This window comes from Oncorhynchus mykiss, chromosome 3, assembly GCF_057628025.1.
Source record: "Oncorhynchus mykiss isolate SJ-2025 chromosome 3, ASM5762802v1, whole genome shotgun sequence".
NCBI lineage: Eukaryota > Metazoa > Chordata > Actinopteri > Salmoniformes > Salmonidae > Oncorhynchus > Oncorhynchus mykiss.
Window position 1 is genome coordinate 17,490,565 of NC_143024.1, and position 16,936 is coordinate 17,507,500.

Sequence of the window (16,936 nt, forward strand, 5' to 3'; positions counted from 1 at the left end):
TCAGGTCATGGTAATTTCTCTGACAGATTCTCCTAGTCACACGTCGGCAACAGTGACCAAGGCAGTACAGAGTACAGCTCACCCTCTCGCTCCGCACTCTCCCCAACAACAACCCCCTATTGCTTTGTAGCTCTGGAGTAGGTGTAATCTGTGTCCCTGTCTGCCTGAAACGGAGTTATCTTCTAGTTTGTGTAGTTGAATCAGTAATCAGTGGTGCTTTTCTTGGCTACTTGTATAGCAAGGTCCATGTAATGTAACCAGTCTGGTTCATATTATGTTCACACTCTGCACTCATTCTGCGGAGTAGTAACTCAGACATGTCCATTGTCAGTCACTAGATGGCGCTAGTAGTTATTGAACCTTATTGGAAGATCCCTTACACAGAAATATGACTGAGACGTCCGCATGCACACTTGTTTAATTTATTTGATTCAGTGACCTCTAGGCAGGACTGTTATTCTCCTAGGTTTTTCTGTCCTTAGTTACCAATCTATGCGTTTGGGTGTATAGACTTGTTTTGATAGTGGGAATATGTGTATTTAGTTTGTGTGTGTTACATGTTTATGCTGGTGTTATTGGACTGTGGTGTTACATGTTTATGTTGGTGTTATTGGACTGTGGTGTTACATGTTTATGGTGGTGTTATTGGACTGTGGTGTTACATGTTTATGGTGGTGTTATTGGACTGTGGTGTTACATGTTTATGGTGGTGTTATTGGACTGTGGTGTTACATGTTTATGGTGGTGTTATTGGACTGTGGTGTTACATGTTTATGGTGGTGTTATTGGACAGTGTTACATGTTTATGGTGGTGTTATTGGACTGTGGTGTTACATGTTTATGCTGGTGTTATTGGACAGTGTTACATGTTTATGTTGGTGTTATTGGACTGTGGTGTTACATGTTTATGGTGGTGTTATTGGACAGTGTTACATGTTTATGCTGGTGTTATTGGACAGTGTTACATGTTTATGCTGGTGTTATTGGACAGTGTTACATGTTTATGGTGGTGTTATTGGACAGTGTTACATGTTTATGCTGGTGTTATTGGACTGTGGTGTTACATGTTTATGTTGGTGTTATTGGACTGTGGTGTTACATGTTTATGGTGGTGTTATTGGACTGTGGTGTTACATGTTTATGGTGGTGTTATTGGACAGTGTTACATGTTTATGCTGGTGTTATTGGACTGTGGTGTTACATGTTTATGGTGGTGTTATTGGACTGTGGTGTTACATGTTTATGGTGGTGTTATTGGACTGTGGTGTTACATGTTTATGCTGGTGTTATTGGACTGTGGTGTTACATGTTTATGCTGGTGTTATTGGACAGTGTTACATGTTTATGCTGGTGTTATTGGACTGTGGTGTTACATGTTTATGGTGGTGTTATTGGACTGTGGTGTTACATGTTTATGTTGGTGTTATTGGACTGTGGTGTTACATGTTTATGGTGGTGTTATTGGACAGTGTTACATGTTTATGCTGGTGTTATTGGACTGTGGTGTTACATGTTTATGGTGGTGTTATTGGACTGTGGTGTTACATGTTTATGTTGGTGTTATTGGACTGTGGTGTTACATGTTTATGGTGGTGTTATTGGACAGTGTTACATGTTTATGGTGGTGTTATTGGACTGTGGTGTTACATGTTTATGGTGGTGTTATTGGACAGTGTTACATGTTTATGGTGGTGTTATTGGACAGTGTTACATGTTTATGCTGGTGTTATTGGACAGTGTTACATGTTTATGCTGGTGTTATTGGACTGTGGTGTTACATGTTTATGGTGGTGTTATTGGACTGTGGTGTTACATGTTTATGCTGGTGTTATTGGACTGTGGTGTTACATGTTTATGGTGGTGTTATTGGACTGTGGTGTTACATGTTTATGCTGGTGTTATTGGACTGTGGTGTTACATGTTTATGCTGGTGTTATTGGACAGTGTTACATGTTTATGGTGGTGTTATTGGACTGTGGTGTTACATGTTTATGTTGGTGTTATTGGACAGTGTTACATGTTTATGGTGGTGTTATTGGACTGTGGTGTTACATGTTTATGCTGGTGTTATTGGACTGTGGTGTTACATGTTTATGTTGGTGTTATTGGACAGTGTTACATGTTTATGGTGGTGTTATTGGACTGTGGTGTTACATGTTTATGCTGGTGTTATTGGACAGTGTTACATGTTTATGGTGGTGTTATTGGACAGTGTTACATGTTTATGGTGGTGTTATTGGACTGTGGTGTTACATGTTTATGGTGGTGTTATTGGACTGTGGTGTTACATGTTTATGCTGGTGTTATTGGACAGTGTTACATGTTTATGGTGGTGTTATTGGACAGTGTTACATGTTTATGGTGGTGTTATTGGACAGTGTTACATGTTTATGGTGGTGTTATTGGACTGTGGTGTTACATGTTTATGGTGGTGTTATTGGACTGTGGTGTTACATGTTTATGCTGGTGTTATTGGACAGTGTTACATGTTTATGCTGGTGTTATTGGACAGTGTTACATGTTTATGCTGGTGTTATTGGACAGTGTTACATGTTTATGGTGGTGTTATTGGACAGTGTTACATGTTTATGGTGGTGTTATTGGACTGTGGTGTTACATGTTTATGCTGGTGTTATTGGACAGTGTTACATGTTTATGCTGGTGTTATTGGACTGTGGTGTTACATGTTTATGGTGGTGTTATTGGACAGTGTTACATGTTTATGGTGGTGTTATTGGACAGTGTTACATGTTTATGGTGGTGTTATTGGACTGTGGTGTTACATGTTTATGGTGGTGTTATTGGACTGTGGTGTTATTGGACAGTGTTACATGTTTATGCTGGTGTTATTGGACAGTGTTACATGTTTATGCTGGTGTTATTGGACAGTGTTACATGTTTATGGTGGTGTTATTGGACAGTGTTACATGTTTATGGTGGTGTTATTGGACAGTGTTACATGTTTATGGTGGTGTTATTGGACTGTGGTGTTACATGTTTATGGTGGTGTTATTGGACAGTGTTACATGTTTATGGTGGTGTTATTGGACTGTGGTGTTACATGTTTATGGTGGTGTTATTGGACAGTGTTACATGTTTATGCTGGTGTTATTGGACAGTGTTACATGTTTATGGTGGTGTTATTGGACAGTGTTACATGTTTATGGTGGTGTTATTGGACTGTGGTGTTACATGTTTATGGTGGTGTTATTGGACAGTGTTACATGTTTATGGTGGTGTTATTGGACTGTGGTGTTACATGTTTATGGTGGTGTTATTGGACAGTGTTACATGTTTATGGTGGTGTTATTGGACAGTGTTACATGTTTATGGTGGTGTTATTGGACTGTGGTGTTACATGTTTATGCTGGTGTTATTGGACAGTGTTACATGTTTATGCTGGTGTTATTGGACAGTGTTACATGTTTATGCTGGTGTTATTGGACAGTGTTACATGTTTATGCTGGTGTTATTGGACAGTGTTACATGTTTATGCTGGTGTTATTGGACTGTGGTGTTACATGTTTATGGTGGTGTTATTGGACAGTGTTACATGTTTATGGTGGTGTTATTGGACAGTGTTACATGTTTATGCTGGTGTTATTGGACTGTGATGTTATGTGTTAAGGACATGGATAATATACATCTTGCTGGTTGTTCTATGCATCGTCATGAACGGACGGCTGATTCGGGTAAGACGAAGGTAGCGGTGTGTCTCTTTGTTAACAACAGCCGGTGCACAATCTGTAATGTCAAGGAAGTCTCGAGTTTTTGCTTGCCTGAATTAAAGTTCCTCATGATAAACTATAGCCCATACTATTTACCAAGAGAGTTTTCATCTATATGTTTTGCTGCTGCCTATTTACCACCACAAACCGATGCTGGCACTAAGACTGCAATCAACGGGCTCTATAGGGCCATAACAAAACAATAAAATGCACATCCAGAGGTGGCGTTTCTCGTGGCTGGGGATTTTAACACAGGAATACTGAAATCCTTTTGACCTCATTTTTACCAGCATGTCAGCTGTGCAACTAGAGGCGACAAAACTCTATATCACTTTTACGCCACACACAAAAACGCATACAAGCCCCCCCTTACCCTCCATTTGGCAAATCAGACCATAACCTCCTGCTTCCTGCTTACAAGCAAAACTCAAACAGGAAGTACCAATGACACCCTCAGTACAGAAGTGTTACTACGAAGCAGATGTTAAGCTACAGGACTGTTTTTCTACCACAGACTGGACTGTGTTTTGGGATTCATATGATAACATTGAGGTGTTTACCACATCAGTCACCAGCTTCATTATAATTGCATCGACAACGTCGTCTCCACAGTGATCGTACGCACATACCCCAACCAGATGCCATGGTTTACAGACAACATCCACACTGAGCTAAAGGCTAGAGATGCCGCTTTCAAGGAGACATCCCACCACGATGTCAGACGAGCCGTCAAACAGACAAAGCATCAATACAGGACTAATATCCAATCCTGCTACGCCGGCTCTGACACTTGACGGATGTGGCAAGGCTGGCAAACTATCAAGGATTATAAAAGGAAACCAAGCTGCGTGTTGCCCAGCGTCGCAAGTCTACCAGACATGCTAAATGCCTTTTATTCTCGCTTCGAGGCAAGGAACACTGAACCATGCATGAGAGCACCAGCTGTTCCGGACAACTGTGTGATTTCACTCTCTGTAGCCGAGGTGATTTAAGACGTTTCAACCTACCCGCAGCGCTAGCTGTGCCACCAGAGACTCTGGGTTCGCGCCCAGGCTCTGTCGCAGCCGGCCGTGACCGGGAGGTCCGTGGGGCGACACACAATTGGCCTAGCGTCGTCCGGGTTAGGGGGGGTTTGGCTGGTAGGGATATCCTTGTCTCATCGCGCACCAGCGTCTCCTGTGGCGGGCCGGGCGCAGTGCATGCTAACCAAGGTCGCCAGGAGTTTCCTCCGACACATTGTGGCTGGCTTCCGCGTTGGATCCGCGCTGTGTTAAAAAGCAGTGCGACTTGGTTGGGTTGTGTTTCGGAGGACGCATGGCTTTCGACCTTCGTCTCTCCCAAGCCCGTACGAGAGTTGTAGTGATGAGACAAGATTGTAATTACTAACAATTGGATACCACGAAATTCCAATTTTAAGAATGTGAAATCTCAGAATAATAGTAGAGAGAATGATTTATTTCAGCTTTTATTTCTTTCATCACATTCCCAGTGGGTAAGAAGTTTACATACACTTAATTAGTATTTGTTAACATTGCCTTTAAATTGTTTAACTTGGGTCAAATTTTTTGGGTAGCCTTCCACAAGCTTCGCACAATAAGTTGGGTGAATTTGTGGCCCATTCCTCCTGACAGAGCTGGTGTAACCGAGTCAGGTTTGTAGGCCTCCTTGCTCGCACACGCTTTTTCAGTTCTGCCCACAATTTTTCTATGGGTTTGAGGTCAGGGTTCCTCCCTCATGATGTCATCTGTTTTTTGTCAAGTGCACCAGTCCCTCCTGCAGCAAAGCACCCCCACAACATGATGCTGCCACCCCCGTGCTTCACTGTTGGGATGGTGTTCTTTGGCTTGCAAGCCTCCCCCTTTTTCCTCCAAACATAACGATGGTCATTATGGCCAAATATTTATATTATTGTTTCAGCAGACCAGATGACATTTCTCCAAAAAGTACGATATTTGTCCCCATGTGCAGTTGCAAATTGTAGTCTGGCTTTTATATGGTGGTTTTGGAGCAGTGGCTTCTTCCTTGCTGAGCGACCTTTCAGGTTATGTCGATATAGCACTGGTTTTACTGTGGATATAGATACTTTTGTACCGGTTTCCTCCAGCATCTTCACAAGGTCCTTTGCTGTTGTTCTGGTCTTGATTTGCACATTTCCACACCAAAGTACGTTCATCTCTAGGAGACAGAACGCGTCTCCTTCCTGAGCAGTATGACGGCTGCGTGGTCCCATGGTGTTTATACTTGCGTACTATTGTTTGTACAGATGAACGTGGTACCTTCAGGCATTTGAAAAATGCTCCCAAGGATGAACCAGACTTGTGGAGGTCTACAATTGTTTTCTGAGGTCTTGGCTGATTTCTTTAGATTTTTCCATGATGTCAACCAGAGAAGCACTGAGTTAGGTAGGTATTGAAAAACATCCACAGGTACACCTCCAATTAACTCAGGCTAATTGACATCATTTCTCAGAATCTTTTAAAGCCATGACAAAGTTTTCTGGAATTTTCCAAGCTGTTTAAAGGCACAGTCAACTTAGTGTATGTAAACTTCTGACCCACTGGAATTGTGATACAGTGAAATAATCTGTTAGCAATTGTTGGAAAAATTATGTGTCATGCACAAAGTAGACGTCCTAACCGACTTGCCAAAACTATAGTTTGTTAACAAGAAATTTGTAGAGTGGTTGAAAAATGAGTATTAATGACTCCAACCTAAGTGTATGTAAACTTACCACTTCAACTCTATCTACTCCTGCACATCAACTCTGTACTGGTAATCCCTGTATAATCCATGTACTGGTAATCCCTGTATAGAGCCATGTTCTTCATTTATTCCTCGTGTCACTTTCTATAAAAAAGTAATTGAACTGCATTGTTAGAAAAGGAACCGTAAGTAAGCATTCCACTGTTAGTCTACACCTGTTGCATGTGACAAATACAATTTAATGTGATGTTTATTTATTGAGTTGATAGGAATCAACACCCATTCAGAGCTTCAGTCATCACACGAGTCTGGCATTTGGTGACCTTGTCCCCAGGTAAATAACAATGGCATCAACAGTAGATCAGACATAGAGAGGTGGCTGGTGGACAAGAATAGGCCCAGTAGTAGAAGGTTGTGTTGACCCCTGTGTTACCGCTCCAGATCTTCCCTGCTGGGATCCAATGTGATTCTGGATTGTGGCCCTCCAGTGTGAGTGTCTGAGAAGGACTGAGTCACAGAAACAGATGCTCCACTCTGGAACGCTCAAGCATCACCACTTCCTGTCAGGAGTGGAGGAGTGGGTGTTGCTCCGGGAACACTTGAAGGAGATCGCTCCACCATCACTCACTAACGCACAACTGGGAGGTTATTTACTGATCACAGATCAGAGTTTACCTTAAGGTTTGTGTCTACACAGCCCAGACTCCACGCTCTGACACCTCTTCGTGCGTAACTAATAGTAAACATCATCTTGTTTCCGTGTGCGTGAGCCTTTCTCTCATGAGACCTGCGTTATCCTGCTATCTCCCTGTGGAACAGCGATGGTGACGGGTTGGAGGAGGCTCTTCCTGTTATGTCACATCCTTGTCCCCTGGCTCACCCCTCTGCACACACACACACTGCTATCTCCCTGTGGAACAGTGATGGTGACGGGGTGGGGGAGGCTCTTCCTGTTATGTCACATCCTTGTCCCCTGGCTCACCCCTCTGCACACACACACACTGCTATCTCCCTGTGGAACAGTGATGGTGACGGGGTGGGGGAGGCTCTTCCTGTTATGTCACATCCTTGTCCCCTGGCTCACCCCTCTGCACACACACACACTGCTATCTCCCTGTGGAACAGTGATGGTGACGGGGTGGGGGAGGCTCTTCCTGTTATGTCACATCCTTGTCCCCTGGCTCACCCCTCTGCACACACACACACTGCTATCTCCCTGTGGAACAGTGATGGTGACGGGGTGGGGGAGGCTCTTCCTGTTATGTCACATCCTTGTCCCCTGGCTCACCCCTCTGCACACACACACTGCTTGTCACTTGTGTTTATAATGTCTTTACAGGAATTCCTCTGGCCGTGTCACAGTTACATGAGGACATGGACCCTGTTAGCTACGTGTTGTGTTTTTGTTCTGAAAAACTAAACTCCTGTGAAACATAAACAAAACAAACATGTAGACTCTATTGTCAATGTTAAAAGGCCTTCATTTCCTCGCAAAACAGTATTTTGTGTCTTGCTGAACAGCGTGTTGATGGTGTTACATTAGATTTTTTAAGTTGAATAGGAATTTGTAACACACACACAAACTGGCATACAAAAACACACACATGCACATGCACACACAGTTAAAGGACACCCCTGTAAGGGCCGTTCTGGTGATATGTGTTGCATGGGCGGAGAGATCAGAGGTCAGTTGATGGTCATGAGAAGCTGTGATGACACAAACACACACACACTGACCTGTATACATTTGTGTTTTGTAACAGTAACGACATCCTATCTCTTCATCTCTTCTGTCTCGCGTCTCTCTGTCTCTATGTCTCTCTGGTGGGTGTGTTAGGGTCTGTTGTTGTGGAATGCGTTACCAGGTTACGAGAGCAGAGTGGACCCAGGGGTAAACAATAAAAGTTGTCTGATGCTTAGATGCATTTTATGAGCTCTGAAACCTAAACTCCGCTCTGTCTCCACACACACACTAGGCCCGTTTATACATGGTTCTAACTTGCGTCTTTTGTCCTGATCTTGTCCACATTCTGATTGTGCCCACATTTTTAGACAGTCAAAAGGCACATTGTGATCAGATCATCCTGCCCACCTCCGGAGGTAGTCAGACACACATTGTGTCTGGATATCTTACAAGTGTAGAAGGATCTGGACAAAGAAACCATTTAAATCAGAATTATTTCAACCTCTAAAATCATTGACAGGTGCCCCCATTAACTGATTACATCAGTATGTGTCTTTACAATAAATAAACATTATTTTGAAAGAATAGCTGTGAAATCATTTGCAGAGAGATAATTCGCTTTCATTCTCCCAGTACCATTAAGACAACTCTTCAGTTCTTCCCTATCCCCCTCTCTCTTTCTCTCTTTATTTCTCTTTCTTTCTCTCTCTCCTTGAGACGAGTCATCATCATTCAGCTCAGTAGCATTGAGGACAGAATGACAGGTAGACACAAAAACAAGCAGAAGGAGAAAGACCTACATAAACTAATGCATTCATTCTCAGGTGTTATACCACTTAAATACCACCTATAATGAATGTTCCTCATCAGAAGCCTTTTCACAGAGGTATAAAAAGCTGCTGCTGTACAATCAACATGGCGGACTTCTCTGCAGTTATGACCAGAGTAGAGAAGTTTTAATGGTTAATACAGTTACCTCATCACTCACCTTTCAGAAACATACACAAGCACGCACCTACATTCCTCTCACAACCTTCTCACATACACATAAAATTACATTCCTCTCTCAGCCCAAAGCACACACACATGCACATATTACATTCCTCTCTCAGCCCAAAGTAAACACACATGCACATAATATTACATGCCTCTCTCAGACCAAAGCACACACACATACACATAATATTCCATTCCTCTCTCAGACCAAAGCACACCATTTTACTCAAAAGCAGTAGGTCCAGATAGCCTTTATTCAGACAGACATTTTCCCCACTCCTCTCTCCATTACTGTGTTGCACACACCAAGGTTATAATAGTAAATGAAAACTGAAATGAAAATTAAATAAAAACAAAAATTGGAAAAACAATTGAGTGAACTGAAAAACGAAAACTATACTGGAACTATTATCTTTGACTGCAAAACAAACTAAAATATAATTAAAACCAGGTGTTGGAACTGTCTCCAACATCGGTTGTTTTTCCATGGTCATTTCTACTCTTTACTGTAGGCAGTCTTTCTCCCATTCTAAAGTGGTGGAACCGTCCTAATTTAACCTTCGGCTAGCTAGCATCTTCACTAATATCAGGCCTCATCAAAAAAACATCATGGAGTATCAGTATAAAGACAGTATCAACCACAAACAACAGTCAGGGGCAAACAGTGAACTAAAGTCTCTGAGCAACAGACTACACAATTACAGCAAGCAGCTTGAAATGGAGTGTTTGAACCGTCACACACAGTGCACAGCCAGTCAAGACACACTAGCTGAGAATGGACAGTCTAAATTCTAAATACAGACAAAATTCACTGACAAGGGAAATAAGTTATTGAGCTGCATGAGCGCATGATTATGACGAAACCAGGTAGTATTTATAACGTGCATACAACCAATCAAAGTAGATCTGTTCTTCAGAAATATAACAATTAAACAAACACATGCTATCTCATATGTTTCTAGAGAATGGCGTCCGTTTCTCCCAGCAAGGCTTTCTTCTGGTTGTCCTTCTTTATACGATGGAAAGCGATGATCAGGACCAGGGCTAGGGAGGAAGTGACATCACCCGTCAATAACAGTCAAAACATATTATCGGAAACCCAGAACTAAAATCCTGCATAATTGCGTTAGATACTCGATTAGTCTGTCCATGAGAGATTAGTCAAAAAGAACCAGAAAAACTATCAACAACAATACGTTTTATGCTACCGTTAGGTCTTAGTTCCTGGATTGTACCACTCCGCCCTCTTCCCTTAAAGTGCAGTGCATAGCAACAACACCAGTGAACAACAGCGCCTGTTACTCACCGATGAATCCGACAGTTCCAGCCAGGATTCCGATGGTGGTGGGCATTCCTAACACCCCTGCATGAACGCCCGGCTCGGTGAAACAGTATCCCAGCTCTGTGCAGTTACACACTCGCACTGTAGGGAGAACACACACATCAGACACCCACTCACAGCTACATGGTCTTGTGTGTGATGGGTGCTATCACACACAGCTGGCTGTAACCACTCACCCTCAAACTTCTGTGTGATGCCCATGCCAGCGTTGTCTTTGATGTTGATGGGGATTAGGAAGGTTTTGTCCTCGCTGGGAGATTTCTTCAGGGTCAGTTTAGCAGACGTACCTACAGGAAACCAAGGGAAGAGACACAATCCCACATCAGCACGGGAGCATATTAATCGACAGGATCTCTAGGAGATGTAGTCTTGTCTAACAAATGTGTACCGTCCACAGCGCTTAGGTCCCAGTTGGGGGACTTCTTGCCCTGGGCCAGGCTGAATGTGAAAGGTGCTCCGAAGGGGTCTGCGTCCGCGTCCAGGGCCGTCAGGACTATAGGCTGGGGCTTCTTCACACAGATGAAGGCCTGGTTCTCTGTCAGCTTGGGGACATTGTCATTCACATCCAGCAGCCTCACAGACACCTCGCGCTCTGAGGACAGCTCTGGATTGGCTGGGGGTGGAGAGATATTATTCATTATGGATATTCTCTAACCTGGACTCAAACTGGCAGTGTGTGGGTCAAAAAAGTATCCGAAATATACATATGTCTGTTCGTCACCTTTCTCGAAGGCGACAACAGTAAATTGGAAGGCCTCCACCATCTCTCTGTCCAGCACAGCTTTATTCTTTATCTTTATCTCTCCAGTAGCAGGATCAATCTCCAACCAACCCTTAGTGTCTCCCTCCATCTTGAACCTACAATACACACACAGTTAGAGCACAAAATATACACTATCAGAGCCATAACACACATACAACATCAGTCCCTCTCATAAATAATGTGATTACAGTATCTCTTTTCCCTCTGGGTCCTTGGCGTCTATTTTGAGCAGCGTAGCTCCCTCCTTGGTGTCCTCTGGCACCGTGACATCCAGAATGTCCATGTCAAACACTGGAGCCTCATCAACGTCACTGATCGCCACCAAGACCACGGCGGACGACTCAGCGCCGTACTCGAGACCGCTCACCAGCGGCTCTGGGTTACGAGCATCAATCTGTAGCTTATAGGAGGAAGCAGTCTCATAGTTCAGAGGCTGGAGAAAAAGGCGGGAAGGAGGGAGAGAGGGGAGGGAGGAAGAGAGAAGGGGGACGAAGGGAGATTGAGGGGGGAGGAAGGGAGAGAGAGGGGGAGGAAGGGAGGGGGGAGGAAGGGAGAGAGAGGCGGATGAAGGTTGAGAGGGGGGATGAAGGGAGAGAGAGGGGGAAGAAGGGAGGGGGGAGGAAGGGAGAGAGAGGGGGAGGAAGGGAGGGGGGAGGAAGGGAGAGAGGGGGGAGGAAGTGAGAGAGAGGGGAGAGGAAGGGAGGGGGAGGAAGGGAGAGTGGGGAGAGGAAGGGAGGGTGGAGGAAGGGAAAGAGAGGGGGAGGGGAAGGGGGAGGGAGGCAGATGGGGAGGAAGGGAGAGAGAGGTCTGTGAGCATTCTAGAGCAAAATGGAAGCGTTTTTGTGGGTTTGTTTCAGCCTGCTGGTGGACGTTTCCTTTAATAATCAATACAACCATAGATCTAGGATCAGCTTATCATCTTTATCATCACCTATCAAAATCTGACCTTTCGTAGGTGTTTTCCAGTATGAAGTTACCTTAGCAACAACAAGCCTGCCCTCCCCATTGTCGTCTGTCTCCATGGCGAAAACTCCATCTTCGTTGCCAGCGGTTATGTGGAACTCGATGCGGGAGCTTCCTGTTCCAGGGTCGTCAGCGTCTGTGGCTTTCACTGTCAGGAGGGTGTGGCCTAGAGCTGTGTCTTCAGACAGGTTGTGACTACCATACTACAGAGAGACAGATAGAGACAGAGAGAGAGAGACAGAGAGGGAGCGAGAGAGAAAGAGAGAGACAGAGAGAGAGAGAGACAGAGAGAGACAGAGAGGGAGAGAGAGAGAGACAGAGAGAGAGAGACAGAGAGAGAGAGACAGAGAGAGAGACAGAGAGAGGGATAGAGAGAGAGAGAGGGAGGGAGAGAGACAGAGAGAGGGAGAGAGAATGTTTGCGAGAAAGAGAGACAAAGAGAGAGAAAGAGAGAGAGTATTAAAGGTCACAGGTCAACAACCCATACCAACTAAAGCATCTATGAAACTAAGGTGTGTCTCAGGTATGTCTCACGTCATTCATCTCGAAGATGGGCAGCTCATTGTTGATGTCGATAACCTTGATGAGGACCTTACATTCTGTGCTGAAACCTGACGAAGACACACAACAGTATATGAGGGCCCATTGAAGCAAACACGTGTCTGTGCTGTTCAAACTTTTAGACAAAGGTCAAGTGTGTGTGTGTGCATGTACCTGGGTCGTTTACTCTGACAGTGAGGTGGTACTCTGTTGCATCTCTGCGTTGGAGCATCTGCTTGGTCTGGATGCGGCCGCTGATGCCATCGATGGTAAAGACGGAGGAAGGGGTTTGGGTCACCAATGAATAGGAGAGCAGTGCGTTGGGTGTGTTGTCATCATCAGCATCATGCACCATCAGATGTCCGACTGGGCTGCCTGGAACCCAGAGGAACCAATCATACAAGTTATATGAGTTACTATTAGAATGCTTCAGCTCTGAACACACATACCTTTAATATAACAACACAGTCCTAACACCAGTCTCAACACAGTCCTAACACCAGTCTCAACACAGTCCTAACACCAGTCACAATACAGTCCTAACACCAGTCTCAACACAGTCCTAACACCAGTCTCAACACAGTCCTAACACCAGTCTCAACACAGTCCTAACACCAGTCTCAACACAGTCCTAACACCAGTCTCAACACAGTCCTAACACCAGTCTCAACACAGTCCTAACACCAGCCTCAACACAGTCCTAACACCAGCCTCAACACAGTCCTAACACCAGTCTCAACACAGTCCTTAACACCAGCCTCAACACAGTCCTAACACCAGCCACAACACAGTCCTAACACCAGTCTCAACACAGTCCTTAACACCAGCCTCAACACAGTCCTAACACCAGCCTCAACACAGTCCTAACACCAGTCTCAACACAGTCCTTAACACCAGCCTCAACACAGTCCTAACTCCAGCCACAAGACAGTCCTAACACCAGTCTCAACACAGTCCTTAACACCAGCCTCAACACAGTCCTAACACCAGCCTCAACACAGTCCTAACACCAGTCTCAACACAGTCCTTAACACCAGCCTCAACACAGTCCTAACACCAGTCACAACACAGTCCTAACACCAGCCTCAACACAGTCCTAACACCAGCCAGAGTGTATCCAGAGATACAACCTCTCTCATCATCACCCAGTGCCTGGGCTTACCTCCGCTGTACCCGCACCCCACCATACCCCTGTTTGCGCATTATGCCCTGAATATATTCTACCATGCCCAGAAACCTGCTCCTCTTATTCTCTGTCCCCAACGCTCTAGGCGACCAGTTTTGATAGCCTTCAGCCGCACCCTCATACTACTCCTTCTCTGTTCTGCGGGTGATGTGGAGGTAAACCCAGGCCCTGCATGTCCCCAGGCACCCTCATTTGTTGACTTCTGTGATCGAAAAAGCCTTGGTTTCATGCATGTCAACATCAGAAGCCTCCTCCCTAAGTTTGTCTTACTCACTGCTCTAGCACACTCTGCTAACCCTGATGTCCTTGCCGTGTCTGAATCCTGGCTCAGGAAGGCCACCAAAAATTCTGAGATTTCCATACCCAACTATAACATTTTCCATCAAGATATAACTGCCAAAGGGGGAGGAGTTGCATTCTACTGCAGAGATAGCCTGCAAAGTAATGTCATACATGTCATACAGTAATGTCATACATTCCAGGTCCATACCCAAACAGTTTGAACTACTAATTTTGAAAATTACTCTCTCCAGAAATAAGTCTCTCACTGTTGCCGCCTGCTACCGACCTCCCTCAGCTCCCAGCTGTGCCCTGGACACCATTTGTGAATTGATCGCCCCCCATCTAGCTTCAGAGTTTGTTCTGTTAGGTGACCTAAACTGGGATATGCTTAACACCCCGGCAGTCCTACAATCTAAGCTAGATGCCCTCAATCTCACTCAAATCATCAAGGAACCCACCAGGTACAACCCTAACTCTGTAAACAAGGGCACCCTCATAGACGTCATCCTGACCAACTGGCCCTCCAAATACACCTCCGCTGTCTTCAACCAGGATCTCAGCGATCACTGCCTCATTGCCTGTATCCGCTACGGAGCCGCAGTCAAACGACCACCCCTCATCACTGTCAAACGCTCCCTAAAACACTTCTGTGAGCAGGCCTTTCTAATCGACCTGGCCCGGGTATCCTGGAAGGACATTGACCTCATCCCGTCAGTTGAGGATGCCTGGTCTTTCTTTAAAAGTAACTTCCTCACCATTTTAGATAAGCATGCTCCGTTCAAAAAATGCAGAACTAAAAACAGATATAGCCCCTGATTCACTCCAGACCTGACTGCCCTCGACCGGCACAAAAACATCCTGTGGCGGACTGCAATAACATCGAATAGTCCCCGCGATATGCAACTGTTCAGGGAAGTCAGGAACCAATACACACAGTCAGTCAGGAAAGCTAAAGCCAACTTCTTCAGGCAGAAGTTTGCATCCTGTAGCTCCAACTCCAAAAAGTTCTGGGACACTGTGAAGTCCATGGAGAACAAGAGCACCTCCTCCCAGCTGCCCACTGCACTGAGGCTAGGTAACACGGTCACCACCGATAAATCCATGATTATCGAAAACTTCAACAAGCATTTCTCAACGGCTGGCCATGCCTTCCGCCTGGCTACTCCATCCTCGGCCAACAGCTCCCCCCCCCCCCCCCCCCGCAGCTACTCGCCCAAGCTTCTCCAGGTTCTCTTTTACCCAAATCCAGATAGCAGATGTTCTGAAAGAGCTGCAAAACCTGGACCCATACAAATCAGCTGGGCTTGACAATCTGGACCCTCTATTCCTGAAACTATCCGCCGCCATTGTCGCAACCCCTATTACCAGCCTGTTCAACCTCTCTTTCATATCGTCTGAGATCTCCAAGGATTGGAAAGCTGCCGCAGTTATCCCCCTCTTCAAAGGGGGCGACACCCTGGACCCAAACTGTTACAGACCTATATCCATCCTGCCCTGCCTATCTAAGGTCTTCGAAAGCCAAGTCAACAAACAGGTCACTGACCATCTCGAATCCCACCGTACCTTCTCCGCTGTGCAATCTGGTTTCCGAGCCGGTCACGGGTGTACCTCAGCCACGCTCAAGGTACTAAACGATATCATAACCGCCATCGATAAAAGACAGTACTGTGCAGCCGTCTTCATAGACCTTGCCAAGGCTTTCGACTCTGTCAATCACCGTATTCTTATCGGCAGACTCAGTAGCCTCGGTTTTTCGGATGACTGCCTTGCCTGGTTCACCAATTACTTTGCAGACAAAGTTCAGTGTGTCAAATCGGAGGGCATGCTGTCCGGTCCTCTGGCAGTCTCTATGGGGGTGCCACAGGGTTCAATTCTCGGGCCGACTCTTTTCTCTGTATATATCAATGATGTTTCTCATGCTGCGGGCGATTCCCTGATCCACCTCTACGCAGACGACACCATTCTATATACTTCCGGCCCGTCCTTGGACACTGTGCTATCTAACCTCCAAACGAGCTTCAATGCCATACAGCACTCCTTCCGTGGCCTCCAACTGCTCTTAAACGCTAGTAAAACCAAATGCATGCTTTTCAACCGTTCGCTGCCTGCACCCGCACGCCTGACCAGCATCACCACCCTGGATGGTTCCGACCTTGAATATGTGGACATCTATAAGTACCTAGGTGTCTGACTAGACTCTAAACTCTCCTTCCAGACCCATATCAAACATCTCCAATCGAAAATCAAATCAAGAGTCGGCTTTCTATTCCGCAACAAAGCCTCCTTCACTCACGCCGCCAAACTTACCCGAGTAAAACTGACTGTCCTACCGATCCTCGACTTCGGCGATGTCATCTACAAAATTGCTTCCAACACTCTACTCAGCAAACTGGATGCAGTTTATCACAGTGCCATCCGTTTTGTCACTAAAGCACCTTATACCACCCACCACTGCGACTTGTATGCTCTAGTCGGCTGGCCCTCGCTACATATTCGTCGCCAGACCCACTGGCTCCAGGTCATCTACAAGTCCATGCTAGGTAAAGCTCCGCCTTATCTCAGTTCACTGGTTACGATGGCAACACCCATCCGTAGCACGCGCTCCAGCAGGTGTATCTCACTGATCATCCCTAAAGCCAACACCTCATTTGGCCGCCTTTCGTACCAGTTCTCTGCTGCCTGTGACTGGAACGAATTGCAAAAATCGCTGAAGTTGGAGACTTTTATCTCCCTCACCAACTTCAAACAT

The 16,936-nt window shown here is 45.4% G+C and overlaps 1 protein-coding gene across 2 annotated transcripts in view; it reads right to left on the reverse strand.

Moving 5' to 3' along the window:
• Positions 1-9,346: 9,346 nt before the first annotated feature.
• Positions 9,347-16,936, reverse strand: part of LOC110535663 (cadherin-17) — a 27,843-nt gene continuing 20,253 nt past the window's right edge. For both annotated transcript variants that reach the window (XM_036966983.2, XM_036966990.2), the window contains exons 11-19: positions 12,894-13,094; positions 12,714-12,790; positions 12,194-12,382; positions 11,405-11,649; positions 11,175-11,311; positions 10,842-11,066; positions 10,630-10,740; positions 10,418-10,534; positions 9,347-10,155 (exon numbers count right to left, since the gene is read on the reverse strand). In XM_036966983.2, the coding sequence (XP_036822878.2) occupies positions 10,070-10,155; positions 10,418-10,534; positions 10,630-10,740; positions 10,842-11,066; positions 11,175-11,311; positions 11,405-11,649; positions 12,194-12,382; positions 12,714-12,790; positions 12,894-13,094 (1,388 nt within the window). In that variant the 3' untranslated portion in view covers positions 9,347-10,069. The remainder of the gene's footprint in view (positions 10,156-10,417; positions 10,535-10,629; positions 10,741-10,841; positions 11,067-11,174; positions 11,312-11,404; positions 11,650-12,193; positions 12,383-12,713; positions 12,791-12,893; positions 13,095-16,936) is intronic.